The 22,873-nt window shown below is 40.6% G+C and overlaps 1 protein-coding gene across 1 annotated transcript in view; it reads left to right on the top strand.

Annotated features, from left to right (window-relative positions):
- Window positions 1-22,873, top strand: part of pdk4 (pyruvate dehydrogenase kinase, isozyme 4) — an 80,578-nt gene that overhangs the window by 33,640 nt on the left and 24,065 nt on the right. The window contains 5 exon segments of the mRNA XM_041183979.1: window positions 5,626-5,639; window positions 5,642-5,696; window positions 6,121-6,302; window positions 7,609-7,698; window positions 9,779-9,856. Coding sequence (XP_041039913.1) covers window positions 5,626-5,639; window positions 5,642-5,696; window positions 6,121-6,302; window positions 7,609-7,698; window positions 9,779-9,856 — 419 coding nt within the window.

The following is a 22,873-nucleotide window of genomic DNA, read 5'->3' as shown; positions in this document are numbered from 1 at the left end:
TACTGCAACCATTTAATCTACAGATTATACATGTGGCTGGATGAGAAAATCTAAATGCAGATACATTGTCAGGAGTTTGAAGCTCAAAGGGAAAATTGGACATTTAAAAACTTGGACACTGGACTGGAATGATCTCTGTTGATACGAAGGATTTGTATATATATATTGTTATGTTAATGCAGGCATCTGGTAATGTAATCGTGCAAGTAAATAGATAATTATAGGAGCTAGTGTAAGACGGGTTAAGAAAATGAAACTGTCTTTTTAAATTATGACGGTTCATTTTCCCATAAGGAGAGGGGTGTCATGAAAATATAGTAATTTTCATAATGTTATTGTGACTTATTGTAAAAGTGGGTTAATAGTGGGGTTTGGATAGTTTCTCTGTGTGTATGTGGGGAGTTTAATTAAATTGGAGACAGCTGGTCTGGAGGCTTTGACTCATCAAACAAAAAGGTGGGTTTGAAATGACAAATACTCAAACATGGCTGAAGTTTTAGAATGTGAGGTGCAAGGAAATTTTGCAATTTTAAACAAATCAGGTTAGTTTGAATTTCAAAGAGATGGTAAGATGTTACACCTAACCAGAAGAAGCTAAGCCAAACAGCGTGTTTATTTTTCTTGAAAGCTTATTGATAACATGAGCATTATGAAAAGATTTATATTATGAGAAAGATAAAGTTCCAAAGACATGTCAGAACAATGGAATTTGCATTAAAAAGGGAGAAACATATATAAAGGAGATGAGGCTATGTGTTAGAAGAGAAGGCATTCTAAGATCTAAACAAGTGTGAAAAACCTCCATCCTCTGTGCATCAAGTTGCTATCTTAGGAACCGAAGCCGTGAAAACTCACCTTGAATTCTCCTATCCAGGGTATTGTGTTGCTTTGCCTGGGTCTGTTTAAATCTCTTTTTTTTAACTATTGCCTTAACGGAGGTGTAACTGCGAGCCAGGTTGAAAGGCTTTTTAGGAGTTGTTATAGTAGTAATTTGTAGACCTATGTATGTGCTTATAATCTTTTCTTTTGTTAACAAATGTTTAATTTAGATTTCTAAACACCTCTGAAGTTCCCGAAGTCTTATTACTTCTGAATTCAGGGCATGCGTCTCGAAATAAAATAAAATTTGCAAAACAGTTGTGACCATGTGATCAAGTTTCCCTCGTGAATTTGATCCGCCTGGCACACATCATCTGCCATGTCATAATAGTGTGTTCTCCTTTTAGGCAATCAATCCCCTGGAACATATCTTTAGACTCACTCAGGGTGTCATCAGTAGCGACAATCATTATTCTCTTGATTAGCTTCAGATTTTCACAAGCCTTGACTCTAAGAATGTGTTTTGCATCAGTTTGCACCACTATGAATGGAAGTTCTAGAGATTTTTATAGTTCACTTTAAATGTGCACTTGCCTTCTACAACATTTTTTTCACCTGCATAAGTGGACAGCTTCACTTTTGTTTTAGTTAGCTGTTTTTCTTTGCTTTTCTTACAATACAGGCTTATGGGAATGACATTTACTTGTGCACCTGTGTCAAGCTTGAAATTCACAAACATGTTGGCAATTTTTAAATCAACCTTCCATTCATCTTCTTTGGAATTTGTTGTTACTGCACCAACAAAGTTCTGTTTCAGTGTCTGTGTCAACCGTGTGCTCTTTCTTCAATTTACGCATCTTAACGAAGTGATTTAGTTTATCACAGTTCTTACTCAGCTTTTCGTAGGCTGAACAACTATGTGGTAAATGCAGTGTTCTACATCAGCTGCGTTTAAACATTTTAATAACTGTTTTATGCTTTTTACATTCAGACTGTCTATTTGTTCTTTCTCGGGGATGTTTCTGTTTAACTGCATCTAACTGCTTGACCATGTGCAGCTTATCATCTTCTGTCATCTCTTTAGTCTGACATTTCGTTGTCTCTGCCACTCTGCAGATATTTATTGCTTTATCCAGCATGAGATCAACTTCTCTCAAAAGCCGTTCTCTTAGAGTGTTATTTGCGATCTCTCAAATTATTCTATCTTGGATGAGTGATTCTTCAAGCTCTCCAAATTCACACGATTTAGCTCGTTTTCTCAGATCAGTTATGTATGACTAATGTTGTCACTGCCTTGCATGCACGTAAAAAATCGGTATCTTTCATATGTGATGGTTTTCTTAGAGTTGCCGAAGGCTTCGAATTTTTCCATTATTTCTTTTAGGTCATTTCATTTCTCATCACTTTCAAACGTGAATGTATTATCAACTTCTAGGGCTGCTTCCCCTGCCAAGTGAAGAAAGATGGAAGTCTGTACCTGCGGGTCTTTATTTATCACTGCCCATCGCTGTGAGGTGCAGCTCAAATCGCTGTCAGAACCCCCTTTAGCTTTTGGCGAGATTTCCCTCCAAACTGAGCTCTGTCAGTGATTTCAGAACATCCATTGTTGTGTTTAGTTTGCTTCTGATACCATGTCTTGTTTTTTTGTTTCAATGATGCACACAGGCTGTCAACATTGTAGCTGAGCTAACTTTATTGATAACACATTTTCCTAACACAAACATATGTATCTGCACTAATGGAATTCTATCAAGACAGGCTCCAACATGTGCTATCTGACCTGTAAACCCCCAGGTCAGGTGACCCCCTATCTAGTACAGAGTACCATATAGTACCTAATACTGGAGTCCACTACAACAATCAACTATTATCATGACAATGGTGCCATACTCCAGCAAGAAACCAATACTTTCGGAAGTGGAAGAGGAAGAAAAACTGACCACAGGCTCCTAGATAACGCCGTGTGCTCTGCTGGCCCTCTACAGCAATGTGTAACTTGGCTCTCTGCTCTTATTACTGATGAAATGATGCCTTTACACAAATAATGTCATGCAAGTCAGTGTTGTTGAGAATGTCCAGCAGTATATCTCCAGCTTTAGTGGAAAGGGTTGGCTGTCAGTCCTGTGAAACATTGGAACAGTGTTTAAACCAGATTTCTGTTTTATGCCATGGATTTGGCATTCGCTATCAACCTGTTGAGAGTGACAACAACAGAACCACATGCACCCTATCCTACTGCCCAAAATCTGCCTCAGACAGCATTACCATTTGGAGTTTTCATTCCTGGAATGCAGAAAATTATTTGTAGAACTAGCAATTCTCCATCTCTATAATCTTCTACATTCTCCTGAGAATTTAGCAGTTCTCCAAATCTGGCTTCTTCTGCATCCCACTGTTTGGATCACGGTGGCTGTACCTTCAGCTTTCCAGGCCCCAAGCTGTGAAACTCCATCCCTAAACCTCTCTACCTTGCACTTCTTTTGGACACTCCTTAAAATCTATCTCTTTGGCCAAGCTCTTGGCACCTGTCCTAATAACTAGTCGGAGTCAAATTTTGTTTGACAACCGCTCCTCTGAAGTGCCTGGGGGTGTTTTGCCATGTTAGAATACTATATCAATGAAAATTGTTACTGTTCTTTGAACCGCACCAATGGCTTAACATAAACAGAACAGGATACTCCAGGTTCAATTACCAGAGTGTATTGAGATAGCTAATGTGAGCATAATGTTGTCAGAGGTACTGCAATTGGTTTCTGTCCACTCCCTAACCTGCAGCTATTATCAGACATGACAACCTCTCCTGACTACAATCAATTTGACCATGCTGGAAAATGTTTTTATTTGGAGCATGACTAAGGATAACATTGGGCATAGATTTGATGCCCCTCCTCTGTCAAATAACCTCCCAACATTGCACTTGAATTTTATATCTTCCTGTCCTATTTCTTGGAGATACTAGGCTTCTGTGCACTAGATCTGTACCTCTGACCCAGGATTTTATTTTTTTCTGGCCTTGTGACCATATGAATTTTGACTGTTGTCCGATAGTCCAGCTGAAATGTGGGAGGATTTCTGCTTGGTGGTCTGCTGCTTTGTTGAGATGTGGGTAATCTTCACAAAGTTTTTATAAAATTGCCTTGACCTTTTAGCTTGTGCAATCCATCCCCTTGAAAGACATGACCTCTACTATCTCGAAGGACAAGGGCAGCAGACACATGGGAAAACCACCACCTGTAAGTTCCCCTCAAAGCCACATTCCATCCTGACTTGGAAATATATTGGCCGTTCTTTCACTGTCACTGGGTCAAAATCCTGGAACTCCTTCCCTAAAAGCACTGTGGATGTACCTACACCACGTGGACTGCAGCGGTTCAAGAAGGCAGCTCACTGCCACATTCTCAATGGGCATCTCAGGATGAGTAATAAAAATGCAGGCCTAGGCAACGACGCCTGAATCCATGAATGAATAAAAAAAAGGAGGCATGTGTAGCATGAACACCAGCAATTTGGCCAAATGGTTTGGCCAAACATCCCTGCAATCTTTGTTATGGAAGGTGCCTGGGACTAATGTGCCAGCGTATAGTGGTGACGCAAATGGATGAAAATACGCTGCTGGATGTGGTTCCTTAATTTGCATTTAATTTCAATATTCCTGCCCATATATAGACTGGTGAAGCATGATTCTGAGCAATTTTCTGTAGGCAGATAGAAAATCTTAAGCCTTATTGCTGAGGCTTACATGACTGATATGAATGGAACTGCAGTAGTTGGCACCCCGAGGAGAGTAGGCGGTTTGGGGAGGGGGCTTATTTTTCTTAGACAGTTGTTTGCTGTAATATGGGATACTTACAGCAAATTTGTTCTTCATTGCTTCCCAGCATTATTGGTGGAAAGGTTTTTAATGCTGCCAGCAACTGACTTTCTATGATATTTGTTCTTCATCTTTGCTGAGCTTTAATGGCAAATCATCTCCAAAAATAAAACAAGTCCTGAGTGATGTATAAGGATGAGATCACGTTCAGATGGGGAAAGACGATCTTTTGTAGAAAACAAATATTTGATTCAGCACTGTTTTTTGACCTGAATATGGTACTAATAACTGCATAGCCAATAACTGGGGGGAGATGCTGGCGTAGTGGTATTGTCACTGGGGACCCGGGTTCGACTCCTGCCATGGTAGATGATGGAATTTGAATTCAATAAAAATCTGGAATTAAAAGTCCAATGATGACCATGAAACCACTGTTGATTGTTGTAAAAACCCATCTGGCTCACTAATGGAAGGAAATCTGCCGTCCTTACCTTATCTACATGGGACTCCAGACCCACAAGCAATGTGATTGACTCTTAAATGTCCTCTGAACAAGGGCAATAAATGCTGGCCTAACTAGAGATGCCACTAGTAAGGCACAGAGCTGAACTAATAACCAAGAAATTTTGAATTCAGACCCCATCATGGCAGTTTGGGAATTTACATTCAGTTCAAAAATTCTGGAAATAAAAGCTATTTACAGAACTATTTATCCAGTACGTTGAGTGCAGTCCCATATCCTCTTAACTGCCCTGTTCACACCATCTTTTCGACAATTAGATGAACAATTGGATGAATGAGCTAATGAAAATAATTATACTTACGTTCTACTTCTGATCTGAAAAAGGGACTGGAAATTGGACACTGCTGTATAACTATCAAGGAGCGGTATTCTGAGCAGGAATTACTAAAATTTCATTGGCATATTAAATCTGATTTTTTTGTGTATTTAGATGAAATTACAATGCATTTCATCCCTTTTTTTGTCTGCTTAGGTATGTGCAAAGTCTCCCGAAATTCTGGAGTTTTTGGGTAAAAGCCCTGATAATTACAGAGTTTTGTCAGAGTAAGTGAAATGTTTTTTTAAAAAAATCAAAATTCTCTTCTCCTCCTTCTGCCCACCAGTCCCTCCATCCCCCCATCCCTTCTTCCACCCTCGCCCATCACTCCTTCCCGGCCCTCCCTATTCTTAAGCCTCTTCTCTCTTTTTCCTATGTGCATCCTGCTGCCTTCACCTTAATCGTTCTCCTTCCATCCCTGGCTGGGTTCAGTTATTCCACTGACCTATACCTTGCTTGGCTATTTTACTGCTAATTTCTTGACTCACCATGTGGAATGCCTTGGGAACCCAGCTAGTGATATATTATATCCCAATTAACATAGTACCGAGACATTTTGACTTCTTGTCTTAATTATTCACACCAGTTAAGTGGAGTTATTTTAATTGATATAAATTATCATTGATGATTGATTAATACTTTGTGTTTTAGCTTCTTGGATACACTGAGCATTTGAAATCGACACAATGATGTCGTCCCAACTATGGCCCAGGGAGTCATAGAGTATAAAAAGGGATTTGGGGTGGATCCCATAACTAATCAGAATGTGCAATACTTTTTAGACCGATTCTATTTGAGCTGAATCTCTATCCGCATGCTCATCAACCAGCACAGTGAGTATGAGTGGAAAGCCTTATAGTGAACAATGAAGGTTTACCATAAAGGTACTTTAACTACAGTATGCTGTCTGTTGTTGCCATGTCTAAACAATTAAAGGGTTCATGCAAAAGATACAGCAGATGCTGGATATCTGAAATAAAAAGAAAGTGCTGGACAGCACTCTGTAGGTCAAGCAACTTCTGTAGACAAAGAAAGAGAGAGGTTAATGGAGGGGAGGGAAATCTGGAAGAGGGGAAGTCTTCCACAACCTGGAATATGACGGAGAAAGATTGGTAGATCAGTAGGGGATCCACACCTCCATGAATAGACTATTTAGGAGTGAAATCAGTTAGTGGAAATTGGATCGTGCCGTTTCAGTTGTGGAGGCTGGGTCCATTGAAATTTTCAATACTGAGATAGGTAATTTTGTTGGGTAAGGGTATGAGAGATATGGACCAAAGGTGGGCAAATGCAGTTGAAGTACAGATCAATTATGATCTCGCTGAATAGCAGAACAGACTCCTGTCCCTTGTTTGCTGACCAGAAATGATTTGATTTACAAATTTTAAAAATACTTGTAGACTACAAATTCTTTAATGTCAAATTGTTTTAACTAAAAATGTTAGGTGCACCCATTTGTCATCAAAATAGTTGTTGCACCAGCCTTGCCCTGACTACCAACCCACAGGCTCTGGAGATTTGCCTATATTCAGTCATATTATTTTTATGTTTATTAACTTCAATAACTTATTTATTTTTTAGGTTTAATTAAACCTCTGGTATTTTGTCCTCTTCCTCTGCCTTGAGAATGGATATAAAATGCTCTCTTTACATTATTTATTTCCTTACGTCCATTGTAGTCTTATCTGCATTGTTCTTTAATGATCCCACATTCACCCTCATCAGTTTCCTTCTCTTCATGTCCTTATAAACACGTCTGCTGTTAATGTGGCAAGTTTTTGTCCATATTCCCTTTTTGTTCTTCTTATTTCTTTCTACTTCTGATAGTATCAGTTGAGAGGTGATATCTTGGCGTAGAAGTATAATATGCCATTATCAATGTGAGTTGGCTACACACTAATTTGGTTTTGGAATAGAATTGAGCAATATTTAATAGTTGAAAGAATTGAATTGATATTCAGTCATTTAAATCGTACCAGAAAAATTTGGGGCATAGCCTTTCATACTTTCACCTTTTTGAAATTTATATCTGAATGAAGACTCTGATTACTTAAAACTTCTTTTGGATATGGATTTCTTGGTATGCAATGTAAGAAAGCCACCTAAGACAATTTTTTTGTTACTTTATTATCATACCAGCCCTTATTTTTGATGGCCGACATAATCCAGCCCATCCCAAACACATAGGTAGCATTGACCCTAACTGCTATGTGGTAGAAGTGGTGAAAGGTAATGCATTGTATGAAATCCAGTACTGAATGTTCTAAATGTTGATTATCTACACCACATTATTATTTCCATATAGTTGATCATTATATAAATTTACAAGATATTCCTTCAGCATGCAACTCACCAAGGCTCCTTCAACAGCACCTTCCTAACCTGCGACCTTTATCATTTAGAAGGACAAAGGGAGCAGATGCATGGGAACACCATCACCTGGAAACTCTCCTTCAAGCCACACATCATCCTGACTTGGAACCAAATCACTATTCCTTCACTGTCACTGAATCAAAAACCTGGAACTCACTCCCAAACAGCACTGTGGGCGTACCTACGCTAGATTGACTGCAGCAGTTCAAGAAGGCTGCTTCCTACCATTTTCTCAGGGGCAATTAGGGATAGACAATAAAATTGCTGCCCTGGCCAGCAACAGCTATTGAAGTAAAAACAAAAAAACTGCGGATGCTGGAAATCCAAAACAAAAACAGAATTACCTGGAAAAACTCAGCAGGTCTGGCAGCATTGGTGGAGAAGAAAAGAGTTGACGTTTCGAGTCCTCATGACCCTTCGATTGTCTCCGTCTCCGACTTACCCCATGTGGATTTCAACTGAAATTCCACCCCTCATGTTTCGAACCCACCCAGGATTACAGGTATCTCCGGGACATAGCTATTGAAGTACCTGAATGTACACTGCAAACATGCCACTGTCAGTGGAATGGTTTTTTATAAGAGTCATTCCAGTTAAATGGCAGGAAATGCTTCCACTTTATGTTCCTTCCTTTATTTCTCCAATTCCAGTAAGTTCCAAATCTCATTGTACTATCTCTGGGAGGTGATGAGAACAAACCAGTTAAATCTGTTTAGAGAAAGGGACATTGATATAATGTTGCACTATCTTCAGACATTTTGGGGTCATCTTGTCCGATAAAGGAAATGTGTGGCTCAGAGGAGAAACCAAGGGAGTTTGTTTTTTTATTTAAATCTCTAGATTAATGTGTGGGTGAAATTTGCCTTTGATAGTGGGGGGAAAAATAGGGTGTGATGTAAACTGGCTGATTGTTCATTATTGTCCATTTTGAGCTACCTACTTAATCCCATATCTCTCCCCACACCTTTTGTCAGGATGTTTCAACTCCACTGCCTAATGATATCCTGAATAGAATTACTGTGATTTCCTTCCTGACTAGATCTAGTGTTTTGCGGTGTTCCATTCAGATTTAACACAAATGTTTTGTATCTCATTGGGATTGCCAGAATGAAACCGCTGCATTAGATTAAGTTGACACATTGTCACTCCTGTTAGTTCCACTCTCATCCAGGCCTTGTATTCTGCCATATTGTTCAAGTAGTTTCAGGAATGTTGCCCAAAGTCATTCTGTTTGTTGTAGTTAAAGAAATGATATTCTGATGTTGAACTTTAGGCTAAGAGAAAGGGAAAAAAAATCATAAAATAATCTGTTTAATCTAAAAATGCCACCTTATTCTCCGAGAAAGGATGTTGCTGAATGTGTATTTTAAAAGCTTTTGTGCTCAAAATGTTGACATTGCTTTGGTAAAATGGAGTACCATGTACCTTTAAGAGAATGCATATCCTGAGAGACTTGATTTGTAAATAGTTATTAGTGTGAAAAGTTCATGTTATTAAGTTTGTCAACTGTATTTTTTAAGTAAAGTGGGAGGGATGCGGTAAGGTGAAGTACCATGTACCATTAAGAGAATGCAAGTGGACTAACCATGTGACTGCACTGACCAATCACTGTACAATGCAGGCTACTGGTTAACTGGGAGTCTAGAACTGGAGGTGGTTGTGGGAGCTCGCAAGGATTTAGTGCTCTGCCTTCTGTTGCAATAAACAATCACAGCTTGTTCTTATGTCGGTCTGTCTCCATTATTGATAGCGAGCATCACGGTATGCTAAGGCGTGCAATTCGAGTTTACTTGACTGGTGAAGTCATAGACTCAAGACATAAAAATGATATAAAGGATTTCTAACAATATTGTGTGTATTGGGTGAGCACAATTCTGATTTTAAGAGAGTTAAGCAAATGGACATTAACATGTTCCTATGTCTGGTGAATTCTTAGATGCCTGTGAAAGTGCAAAAATGCTTTGTGATCAGTATTACATGACTTCTCCTGAGGTGATGATTAATCAATCTAATGGTAAGTTGCAGTTCTATCTTTCTGTTTCATTAGAGTATTGCTTTCAAGATATTCAGATCATTCTACTATTCCTGAATCATCCTCAAGTACAGGGAAACTCGGGCTCCTTTCTTTGAGGATTAATGACTCCCTGACCCCTCATATTCACACTAAATTCCAGGTCTTTAAGATCTATTCCATCCATGCAGCTGTCTTCATTGTTTTTCCTTGCCTTTAGCCCCACCCTTGCTCTAGCCTCCTACCGACTCTGACCCTGAATCCTCCTCATTTTGTGATTTTTTTCTCCCTCCCCCATCTTGCTAGCTCTTTCCTAGCTCATTTCATCCATGAGATCCACCCATTCCTTCCTCAGTCTCCTACCTACCCAACTACTTTTCACCCAATGCTCCTTCTCTGGTTTCCATGCTAGCTGGCACCTTTCAGTACCTTTCCTGAGGTACTGTCATCAGTCCTGCTCAGAAAACCCACCTATCATTCACCCAGCTAATCCCCATTTCTAACCACAATTCCCACTTTTCTGTCCTCAGATGTATACCAGGACCATCCCCGTCTATTTCATAACTCCCTGTTTGAATCCCTCAACTTCTACCTTTTCCATTAGCACTGAAAAGGCCTTAACCAAGGTGACAATAAAGTCCATTGTCACTGTGACCACAATGCATTACCCTTCTTGACCTTGTTTTTTCTTCGTTATTCAATGTCATAGGCCATGCCAGCCTCCTCAGATTCCTTTCTACCATCTTCAAATTTTTAGGATTGCTCTCCTATAGTTCCATATCTAGTTCACTGTAACCTCTCCAGTCTGGAATGCTTGGAACCAAGGCACCTCTGGACTTCGGAATTTTCTGGATTATAGAATAACATTTGAATGACAAAACATTATAAAGCACAAATAAAAATTGTTCTATTTATCTAAATACTGTATCTTCCATGTTTCCAAGTACTACACTGTACTAAAGTAACCAAGCTATTGTATTCCCTGAAATAAAAACAAAGTGCTGGAAAAAAAACTCAGCAGGTCTGGCAGCATCTGCAGAGAAAATGAGGGTTAATGTTTTGAATTCAATATGACTTCCTCAGAACTGAAGAGAAGTAGAAATATGATGGGTTTTATGCTGTTGTAAAAAAGAGGGGAGGGTCGGGTAGAACAAAAGTGAAGGTCAGGGATAGGTTGGAGGATGGGAAAGATTAAATAACAAAGATGTTGTGGAACAAAAGGCAAAGGGAATGGTAATGGTTGTAGTAAAGAAACAAAGCATTGGTTCAGTAGTTGTGAATAGCAGAATAAAAAACAGTTCTGTCTGAAAGCAAAAACATGAAAACAAGATACAGAAAGGCACATGGCAAAATAAAACTCAAAATGGAAGCCAGCATGCATGGTCTGAAGTTGTTGAGCTCAATGTTGAGTCCACACTTCCAATGAAGTGTGTCATTGGAATGGGGTGCTTGTGCTCAAGCTTGTGTTGGCCTTCACTGGAACCTTGCAGCAGGCCGAGGACAGGAAGGTGAGCATGAGAGCAAGATGGTGAATTAAAATGGCAAGCAACTGGAAGGTCGGGGTCATGCTTGCGGACTGAACAGAGGTATTCAGCAAAGGGTTCACCCATTTTGCATTTGGTCTCCCCAGTGTAGAGAAGACTGCACTGTGAGCTGTGAATACAGTGTACTAAATTGAAAGAAGTCAGAGTAAAAGTGCTGTGTGGGGCCTTTGACAGTGAGAAGAGAGGAGGTGAAAGGGTAGATGTGATGCCTCCTGCAATTGCATGGGAAGTGGATGAGATGTTGGAGGAGTGGACCAGGGTATGTTGGAGAGAATAGGGGAGGGGGGGATATATTTCGTGGTGACATCATGCCAGTGGTAATGGAGTTGGTGGAGGATGATCCTTTGAATGTGGAGGCTGGTGGGGTAGAAAGTGAGAATGAGGGGAATCCTTTCCTAGTTCTGGGAGGGAAGGGAAGATGTGAAAGCAGACATGTGTGAAATGGGTCCAACACGATTGAAGGCTCTGTCAAACACAGTGGGGAGTGGAATCCTCGTTGATGAAATTGTCATTTGGAAGCTAATATCATCAGAACAGGTGCAATGGAGTCGGAGAAACTGGGAGAATGGAACGGAGTCCTTAAAGGAAGCAAGATGTGAGGAAGTGTAGCTGAGGTAGCTGTGAGAGTCCGTGAGATTATAATACATATTAATAGGCAGCCTATCCCCAGAAATGGAGACAGAGAAGTCAAGGAAGGGAAGGGAAGTGTTGGAGATGGACTATGTGGAAATGAGAAAAGGATTGAAATAGGAAGAAAAATTGATGATTCCTGGCGAGTGAAGGAAGCGGCACTGGTACTTTATCGATGTACCGGAAAAAGAGGTGGGAGAGGTGGCCTGAGTAGACTGGAACAAGAAATATTCTACATACCCACAAAAAGACTGGGATAACTAGGGTCCATGTGGGTACCTATAGCAATGCCTTTCATTTGGAGGAAGTGAGACAAGTTAAAGGAGAAATTGTTCAATGAAAGAACAATTCAGCCAGGTGGACAAGGTGGTGGTGGACGTAGACTGTTTGGGCCTCTTTTTAAGGAAGAAGCAAAGAGCCACAAGACTGTTCTGGTAAGGGATGGAGGTGTAGAGAGATTGGATGTCTATAGTGAAGAGGAGGCAGTCAGAGCTGGGAATCTGGAAATTGTTGAAATGATTTAGGGCATCAGAAGAATCATGAACGTAGGTGGGAAGAGACTGGACGAGGGTTGAAAAAAAGTAAAGAAAGGAAGAAATAAGTTCAGTGGGACAGGAGCAGGCTGAAAGAGACTGTATGCCCTGGATCTGCAAAAGGACTGAGGCCCCAGAATTAGAACTACCAACAGGCCTAGGCAGGATAAAGTAGGGTCATGATAAACATTCTATACCTATTTGCCATCTTTTCTTCTTCCTTCATCCATCTTGTCTCTCTCTTTCCTATTTCGAGAATGGCTGCAGCTTCACGAGTTGCGAGTCTGAAGGTTGCGGGACCTGCTGAAAAGATTTACGGACAGTTGGTGTTTCTGAATTTCAGATTTCTAAATCAGAGAGGTTACAATGCACCTGGAGCATCTCGAGCAATGGCTTCTCTTCCCACTTTGTTTCATCACCTCTGGGGTCCCTCTTGGATCCATTCCTTGGCCACTGCCTCTTGTATATCACCGTGCTGTCCTTGGCAACATGACCCACAAACCTAAGATCATCTTTCACATGGATGTCAATGATACTCCGCCTCATCTCTCTATCACTGTTCATGGCCCATTGACTGCCTTTATACTGCAAGACTTTTTCTCTGATATCTCTGACATCAGAATGGTCCCCCACAAACTACTCTCTTAGCACTGACTCCAGTCAACCTAACCATTTATGTTCTAAATATTTTGTTCAATTCAGAATTGAGCTTTAATCCTGTATCCAACCCATCATTAATGCAGCTTCCATATCCACAATATTATCTGCCTCCATCTCTGCTTCAACCCCTCTACTGTTGAAACCCTTATTCAGCTCCAGAATTGACTACTTTTTTAAACTATTTCCTTAGTGCCTTACAGCATCCACCTTCCACCCTCCTTAAACACAGATGTCGTTATTTTGACACAGAGGTACTAGTCTGCATTAAGTCCTGCTTTCCTATTTGTTTCCTTGTATCTGTGAAACACTTTGAGATTCCCCTTTGCATTAAAGCACTGCATAAATACAAGTTATTTCAGACGTCAGTTAAGAATTACAGAAACCAACACAAGATTGTTTTACTCAGTTGTTTATAGTTTTATCTGTGGTGTAGGTTTTTACATCTGCTGTCTTAGAGGTATTGGAATCTAAGGCAAAAGTGCAGAACTATTAGATATGCACAATTCCTATAGATCCTGGCACAGACTCCAAGAACTCTCTTGCCATAGATATCATTTGCTGCTGTGCATGTTCACACTAGAGTTTAATGAAGTAAAATGTTAATCAGAGCAGCAGAATCAGGTTTAATAAAATTTCACTACATTGCATGTGTTTTCTCTTAGCACTGACACTGTTTCCACTTATGAGGTACCAGTCTGAAAGCAGTTTCAAGATGAGTACTTAAAACCAGCAGATTAAAATGCCACTGCATATTTTCTGCACCCCTAGTATTTAACTCGAAATTAATGAAAAATGTTCTTCACTTCTCCAAGCAAACCAGTGGCTGAAGACTGGCAACAGTTAATATTCAATTTAAGTTAAGAGAAGCAAGAGAATTCAAAAAATATATGAGTCTCTTTTCTCCCTCTCCACAAATCCTCCAGCCCCACCCCAAAATTCAAATACATCAGCATTTCTTCTTTAGTTCTCCACCATGGACCTGCCTTTGGGCAATTACTCGACAAACCACGGCTGAGTGCTGTGATTTTTTCACTATGGGTATGGCAAGGAGGCAGATCCCAAGTCTACCTAATTTGGAACGATGATCGAATGCCAAGCTGTTGGCATTGATCCACATACTAGCTGTCTTGCCAATTGAGCTAACCAGCACTCCACATTAGCACTGAGTGGAGAATAAACATTCCTGGTAAATGCTACTTCACAGAGATAATCCAACAGCTCCTTTGGGAGTTTGACCTTTCCAGGCTTCTCCTGTGGCATCAGTGCAGTATGGTGCCATTCAAATGTTCTAGGGCTCATTTGGGGTAGATTGCAGCCCAAACCCATTATCCCCGCCTCCCCCCACCTCCTTATAGGCATGGTGCTGGCAAATAGTCTAGTGCCCTCCCCTAATGCTTTTAGATAGAATAGTGTCCATCTGAGTAAATCTTGCACTGCCACGGCCCTGCCATTGGAATATCAGTTTCATTTAGTTTAACTCTTCCTGCCAGTAGAAAGAAAGGCGTGCATTTGTGTAGCACCTTTCATGACCGCTGGATGTCTCAGAGCACTTTACAGCCAGTGAAGTACTTCTTGAAAAACAGTAGTTACTGTTGTAAGGTAGAAAAGTGTGTTTGTCAATAACTGTCATGTAAACGCCTTGCATAGATGGGTAAGCTATTCTGTGGCATGCAGCAGATTGAGCTTTGATCCAACTCCATCTAAATGTAAACTTTTAGGTGCTTAGTTATAGCATTAATGTGTAAATGTAACGAGGAGCAAACATACATTTCCCTCCACACTAATTAGGAAAACCTGTCTTATCAGTTTTATGAAATTGTAAAGTAATTTGATTTTTGTATTGAAGGAGGGGAGAAGCAGTGGTTTCCTTCTGACAGTCTTTATCCTTATCTGCACAGGTAACAGGTACATTATACCTGTTGGAAAGGATGTTTTTGCAAATCCCACCCCTTACTCTGCAAACTATTGGTCAACACCAGCCCTGTTTGAACCTCTCTATGAGGTGTAATTGAAGTCTGGAGCAATCTGTTCAGATACTTCTCCCTCTCCTTTATTTGTTTTATTACACGTTAAGTGACTTTTGTATTGAAAGAAAGGAAAATCAATAGTTTCCAGTTTAAAACTGTCTTAGAAACAAGAAATTGATCAATTAAAATTAACCTCTGATACAGTGTAGAAGATAATTGCATCTAGGTAAAACTTTGCATTTTTTTGTAGTGTTTAAACCTTTGAGATTACCACAAATAACTCATTGCAGTGCATGAAAATTATAATAATTTGTGGAAAATAGTTGAAAATCTCCTATGTCTATAGAATGGTATTTCTCACAATTGTACATTGTGAGTAATGGTAGCTCTGCAGTGGTCCTCATATTATGTATGCCACCACCGTTGAGGCTTGACTGCACTGCAGCCATATTGAAAAATTGCACACACATTAAAATTAATCATTGGAAAATAGTGTGCGATTTCCTGATAATTGCACAGCTGGCTGGGGAGGCTCCCTCCCAGTAGCGTGCATTTGTAAAATTGTCCCCAACAGGTAAATGCAAAGTTAATGAAAAGACACTAACTATTGCCTGCCTGCCCATTCAGCAGCCACTCCTGGTGTTCTCTCCTGTAACTTCTGTGACTCCTGTTCTCCATTCCTTTACAGTTCTGATGGAGAAAAGTGCTAACTTTACCGAAGAGAATATTGACCTTTATGGCTCATGTTTTTCCCCCTCCAATTTTGATATAAAATAAATTTTCTCCAGTTGCTTGAATCTATCAACCATTATGAACAGCTTTGTGCTTTAAATTATCTGGTGGATGTAATCTCTATTTTCTCCCTTATTACAGCATCTCTCTTTGCCTTTCTATATTTCATTAGTATCATGATGGCCCTCCGAATTTAGTCATAGAGGCCTACAGCACAGAAAAAAGCCCTTTGGCCCATTGAGTCTGCACTGGTCAAACAAGTACCTAACTATTCTAATTTCATTCTCCAGCACTAGGCCCAAAGCCTTGTATGCCATGGCATCACAAATGCACATCCAAATACTTCTTAACTGTTATGAGGGTTTCTGCCTTTACCGCCCTTTCAGGCAGTGAGTTCCAGATTCCCACCACCCTCTGGGTGAAAAAAATTCTTCCTCACATCCCCTCTAAACCGCCTGCCCCTTACCTTAAATCTATGCCCCCTGGTTATTGATCCCTCCACCAAGGGGAAAAGTTCCTTCCTGTCTACCCTATTTATGCCTTTCATAATTTTATACACCTCAATCATGTCCCCCCTCAATCTCCTCTGCTCCAGGGAAAGTAACCCCAGTCTATCCAATCTCTCCTCATAACTAAAACTCTCCAGCTCAGGCAACATGCTGATAAATCTCCTCTGCACTCTCCCTAGTGCAATCACATCCTTCCTATAATGCAGATTCCAGAACTGCTCTCTAGCTGAGGCCTAACCAGCATTTTATACAGTTCCAGCATAACCTCCCTGCTCTTATATTCTATGCTCAGCTAAAAAGGCAAGTATCCCATATGCCTTCTTACCAACCTTATCCACCTCTCCCGCTACTGTGCTGCCTGGTTCTTCTTTAGCTCTTAAAACACTATCTTGAATTATTTTCTCTTCCCTGCATCCTACACTAACTCATTCTCAGGAGCTCAGAATTGTGGAACTCTTTGAAATCCTGCACTGTAAGATGTAATACAGGATTAGCATCACATTATCATAACTTCTTGATTTAACAGTATGTGCTGATGCACGGTGTGGATGTGAAAGAAATGCACTGTAAATAGTGCAAAAGTTGGGAATTTGGTAAGAGTGATAATTTAGTGCAGAGGGGGAAGGAGGTGCTGCTTTTTATCTTCAATACTTATAGGGATTCTTGTAAGCATGAGGCAATAAGTGTTTAAAATTTTTGTCCAATGTTTTGGTGCTTAGTGCAAGTATGCAGAAAAAGAAAGAAGTGTTTGTTTGAGAAAATAATCTAAAATTAATTCATCTAAAAATAGATATAAATAATTTTGACTAAGCTGTGGCAGAGAAGCTTGTCACTGGGATTTTCCAGCTCTGTTGTGGTGAGACCCGCCACAGGAGACTTTTGGCAGGATTGGACAATCCCGGCAGCAGGCGGGGCTTGAAAATCCCACCCTGTGTCTGAACTGTAGTATGTGGGAGTTTGTGGACAGCGCGACTGTCCTGAGCGAACATATCTGCAGTCAATGTCTCCATCTTGAACCTCTTTGGCTCAGACTCATTGATCTGAAATGCAGTTTCAAAACAAATGACAGGGAAGATAGAGCAATCGTCAGAAATTGTGCTTTTGGCACTACAGTAAAGGAAAAACTAAAAGATGTAAAGTAATTAAGTGTACTACTTCACTGCTCACTCTGTGATCTCCTTTTACATTGTAGAGACCAAACGCAGACTGGGTGATGTCTTTGCACAACAGTTTAGTTCACAAGTATGACCCTGAGCTTCCAGTCACCTGTTATTTTATTTCTCCATCTTGCTCCCACTCTGACCTTTCTGTCCTTGGCTCGTTACAGCATACCAATGAAACTGAATGCCACCTCATCTTTTGAGTGGGCGCTTTACAGCCTCTGGACTGAGTTCAGTAATTTTAGATCATAGCTTTCACTCCCATTTTGTTCTGCATTTCTTTGCTGGCTTTGTTTTTTCTCTCTCATTTCTCTCTGTTATTCAGTACCCCGCCATTTGCAACTGCTCTAGACAGAACTTTTGTCATTTAATCTCTCTTTCCCTCCACCCTATACAGATCTTCCCCTTTGTTCTTCTTCCCACCCTCTCTTCCCCCCACCCCCCAAACCCTTTCACTCGCTCAAAATCTATTACATTTCTAACTTTTTCCAGTTCCGTTGAAAGGTCACAGACATGTAACATTAACACTCTTTTCCCTCTGCAGATGCTGCCGAACCTGCTGAGTATTTCCAGCATTTTCTGTTTTGATTTTAAATTTCCAGCACCTGCAGTATTTGACTTTTCAGCTGTTGTAGTGTAAGAATGTTAAGGGTGAGTCCAGGGTGTAATGGAATGCTGCTGGGTGAGTGATGAGTGTGCGACTGAAAAATGTTTAATTTTTAAATTTAAAATTTAAATGTTATTAAAAATGTATTACTTTAAAATTACATTGAGCAGTGTAAGAGATGTGTAGTGTGGTGTGGTGGATGTGCAGATGCATTCCCTTCACCTTCACGAACTGAATGAGGTCATTAAACTTTTTCCCACAATGCTACCGTGTTCTGGGACCCACACTCTGAGCATTGACCACCTTTGCCACATGTTCCCATTCCCTGCAGATGCTCAGTCTTGGGGGCTTCCTGCCCTCCAGCAGAAACTTGCCCTTCTTACTGGCCTTTAGCTTTCTGACTTGTGTCTCCAGGGTAGTGTCGCTAACGCGAGTAGCCCTTTTCTTTGCCTGGTGTGCTGTCGTCCTTCATACTCTGTGCCAAAATGTGTGAATCCAGCAGTCTGCATTACTGCAACTTCCCATTTATAGGGATTACGTCTTTTTAAAGAGAAGATTGCCTGGAGCACGTGATTTCTCACTACGCTACTAAACCCCCTACCGGGCACAGAGGTTATCGGTGGCGCATTGGAATCCAGGGTAGTGCAGCAGCCACTCATGGCCCTGCTACAATCAGGGAAATAAAGTGAATACATGAATTTTATGCAGGCCTGTCATGATCTCAATGAATCACTGAACAGGCCTATTCCTGTTTCTGTGTTCCTTGTCTTCATTCTTTTTTTGAACATTCATCTGTCTTACATTGTGAATTACGTATTGGTTTATCAGCACTTAAACAATATTTTTAAATTATTTTGAGTTAATGTCTCATGGTATTTTAAAGAGGCAGTCAAATGCAGCATCACTGAAACAGCAGGGACATAATTGGATCTAGATTTAGAGGGCTGTGGGAAAGAGGAGGTATAGTGGAGAAGAAAGATTGAAAGAGATGGGGAAGCAGAGAAAGTTAAACTATCTGTTGGAAGGGAGAAGGAGGATGTGGGGACAGGCAATAAGAAAGCAAGGAATGCAAGAGGAGATTGTGACAGGATGGTGTAAAGTTAAGGGGGCTTTCCCAAAAGTGGGACCTGAATTTGATCTCTTGGAGGAGTGGGGGTGGTGTGGGGAGGCAGAGGTAGGCTGATGGGGCCTTCAGAAAATTGGCCCTAAGTTAATCCCAATGGGATAATGCTAATGAGTAGGACTTGCAGAAAACTGGCTCCAACTTCAATCATATGGGGGGAAGTTTCCAGTGAAGAGGGTTTTTATGGAGGACGGTCCCAACAGCAAGTGGCTCAGACTTTAAACAATAGAAAAGGGGGTGAATTACTAGAATTGAAATGGAACAGAAAAGCTAACAAAAATTCTCTATTGAAGGTTAAAAGAGAATATGAGTAGATAACTAATGGCACCATGGACATGGGAAATTAATAAATTTGGGGAACTTGACAATTTTATAATTTTTGTAACTAAATATAAAAAGTTGGTTTATTTAAATTACAAATCTCACATTGTCACTCACGTTGAACAGAAGAAATGCATAATGGAAGCTTCCATTTCCTTTAGGTGATGAATGGGAAGGCGGAAGCCATCCTCTGACCCCTGTCACAAACTTCGTAGGCATAATTTGATGGCCTCATTGTGGTGGGGACAGAGCCATAAAGTGCAATGACTCGTTCAAAATTCCATTGACTTCGATAGGCTCGTAAAATTCCACCCCATACTTTTGCTGCAGAATCCATACCACGCTCAACCACTGTCTTATGTTGAATCAGACTGTTCACAACTTCATTCTCCTGTTTCACTGCAAACTAAGCTTTTGGCCCCATACTGTCATTTTGTCAAAAACTATCTGCATTCTCCCCTGTAACATCTCTCAGTTGTTTTTGGCAGTTAGGTGAAGGGGGTGCGGTGAATTAAGCAGTGGTTGAGGTTAGGAGTGATTTGGCATTTGAAGATACATTCACTGACCTTGACCACTCAACTGGGGTCATTAAATTTCTTGCAGAGCTACATACTGGTCTTTGGGGCTAAACTCATGGCAAACCTCATTATGCATGCTTGACTGAGAGCCCAACATCCATTACTCTTGTTGAAACATGCTGCAACCAGAGAAAACATTGCTTGATTGACAGCTGTGGGTCTCTGATGTATGCAGTCAATTTCACAATGTTTATTTACATAATGTTAAGTGGTTTCAAGAGTTTGTGGTTTCTGTTATTGATACTTCAAAGGGTCTGGATGATTGACGCTTTTATTGCCTTGTAGTGAAATGACTTTTTAAATGTATTGGAAAGTAATCAATGAATGACCTTATTTTTAAAGCCTTTTTTTTACACATCCTACTATCATTGGTTCATTGGTTCAATACATATAGTGGGTCAATGGACATGCAAATGTCATACAATGGCAAAGGGGGCATGAGGACCCATGGGGAGTGGGTGGAATGCCATAGCTTAGCTTGGAGGCATGTGGAGCATGGAGGTTTGTGGGGTGGATGGTGAACAGTGGACATAGCCTAGCATGGGGCATGGATGGGGAATGTGTGGGGTGCTGAGGGGCAAGGGCTGGAGGGCTTTGCATTTTTATTTTAACTGGGACAAAGTCTCACAGCACTGAGGCGCTACTTTTAAACAGCCTATCTCGGCAGCCACCAGCCCCGGTGGCTGCCTTCGAGTTTTTTCACAGTTTCACTAGCCCAACTGCAGCTCACACCAATTAGGGATCGGCAATAAATGTTGGCCTAGCCAGCGATGCCCACATCCGTGAAGGAATTTTAAAAACGGTAGCACGAAATTGGTATGGTACCTGCATTACATTGAATAAGCACTGGGTAATGTCACATTGTAATCCCTGTGCCTATTTTCCAAGGATATCAAATTTAACTATTTTCTTTGCTATTGAAAACTAATTGAAAGTGTATAACTAATATATCTTAAAGTTACCCTGCTGTAAGTCTGCTCATAATTTGAAATTGGTAGAAAGGCTTTGAGGTGGAGGAGTGGGGATTTGGAATGTCAGGAGGTGAGTTACTACAGAATCTCCAGCTTCTGACCTGCTCTTGTAGCCACAGTAGCTGGTCCAGTTAGGTTTCTGGTCAATGGTAAGCCTCCAAAATGTTGAAGTGGGGAATTCAGAAATGGTAATGCCAGTGAATGTCAAGGCATCTTTCATTGAAGATGGTCATTTCCTGGCACTTGTGTGGCATGACTGTTCCTGAATATTGTCCAGATTTTGTTGCAAGCAAGCTCAGAATGCTTTAGTGTCTGAGGAATTGGGAATGGTACTGAACACTGTGCAATCATCAGCAAACTCCACTGAAGCAGCTGAACATGGTTGGGCTTAGGCCACTGCCCCGAGGAACTTCTACAGCGATAGCTAGGGATGATCTGACTGGCTTCAAAACAGTTACAATCGCCTTCCTTTGTACTAGGTGTGAGTTCAATCAGTGGAGAGTTTTCCCCTTGATTCCCATTGACTTCAATTTCACTAGGGCTCCTTGATGCAATGATGCCTTGATAGCAAGGGCAGTCACTCTTATCTTCGTACTGGAATTCAGCTCCTTTATCCATGTTTGAACCAAGACTGTAATGAAGTCTGAAGCCAAGTGTCCCTGGCAGAAGCCAAATTGAGCATCAATGAGCAGGGTGTTGTTGAGTAAATGCCATTTGATAGCACTGTTGGCAACACCTTGTATCACTTTGCTACAGACTTTTAAAGACACTTCTATGGATGATGTAAAATAAAGGGTACAACGCTAAAAGGAGTGCAGGAGCAGAGAGGCGTGGATATATATGCACATTAGTCATTGATGGTGGTAGGGAATGTTGAGAGAGCAGTTAATAAAGCAGACAGTACCCTAGGCTTTATTAATAGGGACATAGAGTACAAGAGCAAGGAGGTTATGTTGAACTTGTATAAGACACTAGTTCAACTTCAGCTGGAGTATTGCATCCACTTCCGGGCACCACAATTTAGATAAGATGTGAAGTCATTAGAGAGGGTGCAGAAGTTATGAAGATAAATTGGAGAAGTTTGGACTATTTTTCTTGGAAAAGGCTTAGAAAAGGTATTCAAAATCATGAGGGGTCAGGACAGAATTGATGATGAGAAACTCTTCCCACTTGTGAAAGACTTGAGAATGAGAAGGCACAGATTTGAGTTAATTGGCAAAAGAAGCAAAAGTGACATGAGGAAAACATTTTTCATGTAGTGAGTAGTTAAGGTCTGGATTGCACTGCTCAACAGTGTGTTGGAGGCAGGTTCAATTGAGGCATTCAAAAGGGAATTAGACTGTTATCTGAAAAGAAAGAGGGTGCAGGGCTATGGGGAGAAGGTGGGGGAATGGCACTAAGCAAATTGCTCATTCGGAGAGCCGGTGCAGACATGATGGGACGAATGGCCTCATTCTGTACTGTAACAATTCTGTGATTCTGTTTCTTTGAAAAAATTGAATTGTACAATAACTTGAATTGAGAAGTGTAAACAAAATGGGAATTTAATGCTAATTATCTGATAATTGAATTAAATGAATGAATTATTTTGCCTTTTGCAACCTCTTGGCACCCTTTAGTGCTTCCCAGCCAATTAATTACTTTAGTAGTCACTATATGCAGGCAAACACAGGAACTAACCTACA

Source organism: Carcharodon carcharias, chromosome 3 (assembly GCF_017639515.1).
Source record: "Carcharodon carcharias isolate sCarCar2 chromosome 3, sCarCar2.pri, whole genome shotgun sequence".
In the NCBI taxonomy this organism is placed as follows: Eukaryota; Metazoa; Chordata; class Chondrichthyes; order Lamniformes; family Lamnidae; genus Carcharodon; species Carcharodon carcharias.
This window is presented reverse-complemented; position numbering and strand designations above follow the sequence as displayed.